Below are 5,371 nucleotides of genomic sequence, written 5' to 3'. Positions count from 1 at the left end.
CTCTCTCTCTCCCCCTCCCTCCCTCCCCCCTCCCTCTCTCTCCGCGCGCGCGCGCGCGTGTGTGTGTGTGTGTGTGTGTGTAATTGCGCGCATGATTAGAAGCAAAATATGGAAGTATACTTCTGCAAAATAATATTTAAGAATTTACGTTACAAGAAATATTAATTAGTTTAAGTAAAATGCAAAAAATTAAATGTATTAAAATATTAATCTTTAAAATATTAAATGGATAAAGATAGTTGAATTGTAAAATTAAATGTTAAAATTTTAAAGTGGTAATATTTATCAATGCTGAATTCGAAATAAGAAATGGTACCAATTGTACAGAAGAAATGATACCAATTGTACAGGAATTAAATTATTACGTAGGCATCTATTTCAGTTTCATTAAAGCTTCACCTTAAGATTAGCCTAATAATGTGTGATACCTACCTGATGAACTGATCAAATTTTGTTTGTATTGCTATTTCGTCTTCATCTTGAGGTTTACATGGATCTTTCAACAATACTTGTATCAAGCTAATGATCGCATTGCGACGTATTACAACGACAGTCGCTTTACATACAACAGCAGCAACACTCACGAACATTATAGAATTAGCAACGAAATCATCAATATTATCGATAACAAATAGAAAATCCAGAAATTGAGTTAACATCAAAAAGTATTCCAAGAATAATACAATATAAGTAAATACATTATACAGAAAATTGACACCATTTGATGACCATTCGATCGGTCGCCATATACCACAAATGGTATATATCAAAAAATTTAAAGAAAATATTTGCATTTTTGAAATTCCTTTTTTAGAATCAATTTATTAGTTTTGTTTAAAAAACAGTCCTTTTTACATGTAAAACATCTAAAAAAATAGTTTTAAAATATTGCGAAAAAATGTCTTTTCTTAAATATCCTTACTGTCTGGTTATACATATATGTATATATAAAATATAATTAGATTAGTAAAAATTGAATTTAATATAGACAGCTGTATAATAATTTATGAAATGAATTTTGCAATTAACAATTCTATAAACTAATATTTAAATTATACATTGAATAAACGTGATTGATTGCGACAAATTTTATTTATCTAACACATAGATTCTGTACAACATATAATCTCGAGCTAAGAATCACATGAGTTTATTTAATTCTAATGTAACGTATGATTTGTATGAATACATTTAAGTTGCAATGTTTACAAGAATTTATCGTGCATCTATTGTTTTTTAAAATTTCGACTAATAATACAGAATTACTAAACACTAACAATGATATAATATGTTTTATTATTATGGAATTCGATAAAATTAATTTCAATGTAACCGAACACGCTTTGCGAGACAGACTGCGTACAGTATTACATACTTCATCGTCTTAACCCTAGTACCATTAATAACAGTTATTAAATGAAGTCGACATGAAGTCGATTAGACATTTATTACAGGGTGTGCATTCTTTTCCGCTTCTAAATGAATACTATAATTGTGAAAGTTTTCCTACTTATAACTGTCGGGGGATGTCGTTTCTTATAATAACGCACGTTGTCATATTCCCATTGAATAAAATATTTTCAATGACTATCAGTATTAAATAGAAGACTATATTTCTCATAAAGTCTTACTTTGCATAAAATACAAGATAACATAACGATAAGGGCAATTTATAAAATATTCAGATGTTTTCTAACAATAAGTTAACTGTCAGTGTGTACTGTATGTGTGTACAAGTGCACACGATAATTATAAATATCAATCGTATGCGCAATATATTACATATGGCATAAACTGATCAGAAATTCTTTTTTCTTACTCTAAGCTGAAACCAAAATAAGTGCTGCTTATGTGTGAAATCAAAACATGCATTTCATTACATTATGTAAAACGTATATATTTCACATGCGTCTGTTTGCGCTACTATTCTTATAATTAACGTAATTTTAGAAAAAAGAATAATTGAAATAAGTATGTAATAAAAAGCTTTTTAGTATTTAGCTTTTACTGATTTATGAAAAACTATGTAATTATGTATGTCCAACACTTTAGTTATTTATATTTCATTTTTTAAGTACATTAAAAGCCGAGTATGATGTTTTTAAAATCTGAAAGAAGATAAATTATAGAAAACGTTAATGTTCAGAATATTATATAGTTATTAAAAAATTCACTTATTTTGCGACTTGTGCCACAAACATTCATAACATCGCATAGAAATTTTATCACTAAAGTACTTATACATATTACAACAATACTAACATTGCTGTAAGACTGAAGGGATAGAGTTATCAAAAAACTGCTAGTGAACTTTATAGGAATTGTGCTTCGTATCATGACAATGAGCAATTCTTTTTTTTCGTTAACTGATAATAATGGCCAATCCATACAATATATTGTGTTTCCTACGTTCATACTCTGCCAACATAACATATATAATAATATTGCAGTAATAATACTGTATAATCTTCAATCAATTATAATTAGTTTTGTATTATGTGTGTACGTGTAAAATAATATAAGACTGATGAACATAATATAAATAAATATTTGTCTTTTCATATATAAAAATAAAATTTCATATATAAAAAAAATAATCTCTTATTTACTTTTTTTGTGAATTTTGAGAACGTACATTATTATATAATTTATTCACTATGATTTGATTAAGTGGGTGGCGGGGAGGGGGAGGGGGGAGCTAAATAGACGTGTCAACTTGTGTCATCAAATGGAAAGCACCCAGACTATTTTAAAGAACTTAGACTATTTTAAAATCAATCAAGTATAAGTTGTTAGATTTATTTTTTTTCGAAATTTTATACAACAAATTAATTTATAGAAAATATGTGTACTTTTCATTACTTTACTAACATGTATCAGCTTGTGTTTACTGTTTATAAAGTATCGATATTTACCTTAAGAATGACTTCGTTTCCAGACCAGCAATAAATATAAATTTGTATAAACATGCCAATGGTGTACACTAAAAAAGTTGCAATACGAGACAATTCTGTAATATGCATTGACAGATAATACACAGCTGAACATAATACCAGTATACTTGCAAAGAATTGAACGAATAGCATCTGGTTAAATATAACGTTTACCGTTTTGGCATATCTGTAATAGTTTCATGTTAGTTTCATATTACAATAAATTACTATCCTTATACATAATTGAATAACAATTTATATAATTTTTAAATTTATAGAAAAATTGTGTGTATTTATTGAAATGAAAACTTTCTAGTTTTAAGCAAGTACATGTAATATCTATTAATTGCAATTATTTACTATAATAATAATTATTTACTATAATAATAAGCATATAGAAGATATCCCAGAATGACCGATAAATATTTCGAACGCAGGTAGAGTATACTAAACTAAATCGAAAAGTTCTTTACTATATTGCAATTTTCATAATTAGTTAACAAGATATTAATTATTAAAAATCGCCAAATATTGGCTATGTTTAATTTAATAATTTTTTATTCAAGTATCAATTTTATAGAAAAACAGCAAGAAACAAAAATTGTTTACTTTCATAAGTTTTTAGTACCGCATTTTCTCATGTTGATAAAAATAGTTGCCAATAAAGAAATGTAGTACTAAAAAGTTGATAAAAACTTCTGAAAAAATTTTCAAAATTCTATGAAAAGAAAATAAATAATTTTTGTCTCTTGCTGTAAAGTTGATAGTATTTGAATGAAAAATTATTGAAAATCAATATTTAGCGATTTTTAGTAATTAATATTGTTAACTATTATGAAAATTGCAATATAGTAAAGGACTTTCCAACTCAGATTAGTTCTTGCCGTGCACAAATTTGGCAGTTATTCTGGAACTCTCCGTGTACGTATACATCTATGTAATAGTAAATAGAACGATAAAATCACACATTGATAATGCTTTCTTATCGAATTGATAATGGTTACTTATTATTTCCAAATCAATTATCTATAATTACTATCTTTAGACCTTAAACAATTTTTTATAAAAAATATTAATAAGTATTGTTATATCAATTGCAATTTTTAGAAACACAATCTTCAAATAATACATAAATACGAAAATAAAGGGCATACCATCGCAAATATCATTAGCGATTGATTATATTTGATTACAATATATTATAATCTAATTCCACATAATTAAATACATAAATGTTTCGGCCTTACATTAAGTCAACAAGAATTCAATAATTCCAAGTATTCCTATTTAGTTGTTACATTGAATGCAAAATTTCCAGTGTTACAGTTTCTGTGTTACAGTCACTTTATGGAAAGATATCGAGAGTGGATGACTTGTTGTAATAAGTACTCGTTACAATGTTTTGCTTAAATACACAGAATCTGGAAATTCTGCGTTAAATGTAACAATTAAATAGGAATACTTGGAATATCTGAATTCTTTTAATAAAAAGACGATTGCCTTTAGATATGATAACTTTAATTTTTTCGGACTAACATCAATAACTTGCTGATTAAAAATAAAAACAATTGTTAAATAACGAGCAGTTTGATGTTAGACAAGTAGACATAAGATAATATGTAGATGAATTGTTGTGTGCGTAAATAATTTGCAATGATTATATATTGAAGATGGCCAAATATAAGGCCGAAAAGTTTATGTATTTAATTATGTGAAATTAGATTATAATGTAATCAATCGCTAACGATATCTGACGTTCATAGTGTATGCTCTTTATTTTTTCGTTTTTAAATTTCAATATATTGACATTTATTGTTTAATATATAAATACTTTTGCAAAGTTAAATATATATATAAAAACATACTGTATAAAAATGGATTCTCAATTAGCGACTTACTTGTAAATACTGAGATGATGTCGTATACATTTCGATATTCCTTGTCTTCATTCAACGAGTAAAGGGCATTTCCCAGATATTTAATTGTTTTCTTATTTATTAATTTATGAAGACGATTTTCGAAAATTTCGAGTTGGGCACACGTTTCTAAAATTAATCCAAAAACTAGGGTTTCCGTAGCGACATTTATGATAGTGCCAAAACATATAGCTATAACTTGTTGAATAGATATAATCCAGAACACTAAAGACACATTGTAATCCAATGGCAACCATATTCGACAAGGTAATTGACCATTCATAATATTTAATACTGATCCTATTGTGACTCCTGTAAGTGAGAGTATCGCCAGAAGCAAATATTTTATTGAACACAATCTGTAAACGTAGAATTGAAATTATATTTGATGTTTAATTTTCATGCTTTTATGATAATCAAAGTTAACTTATATTTTCCAATTTGACAAATTTATAACAATGCCATTTAAATATAATTGTATATATATTATATATGTATATGTATCCATATATTCTTCTCTTT

General features: G+C 26.6%; 1 protein-coding gene across 1 annotated transcript in view; it reads right to left on the bottom strand.

Annotated features, from left to right (window-relative positions):
- LOC108693609 overlaps positions 1-5,371 on the bottom strand; it is a 21,559-nt gene that overhangs the window by 14,834 nt on the left and 1,354 nt on the right. Inside the window, 5 exon segments of the mRNA XM_018202644.1 lie at positions 433-805; positions 2,259-2,418; positions 2,916-3,120; positions 4,832-4,875; positions 4,878-5,208. Coding sequence (XP_018058133.1) covers positions 433-805; positions 2,259-2,418; positions 2,916-3,120; positions 4,832-4,875; positions 4,878-5,208 — 1,113 coding nt within the window.

This window comes from Atta colombica, unplaced genomic scaffold, assembly GCF_001594045.1.
Source record: "Atta colombica isolate Treedump-2 unplaced genomic scaffold, Acol1.0 scaffold96, whole genome shotgun sequence".
Classification (NCBI taxonomy): Eukaryota; Metazoa; Arthropoda; class Insecta; order Hymenoptera; family Formicidae; genus Atta; species Atta colombica.
The sequence above is the reverse complement of the archived record's forward strand: the minus strand, read 5'-3'. Positions and strand labels throughout refer to the sequence as shown.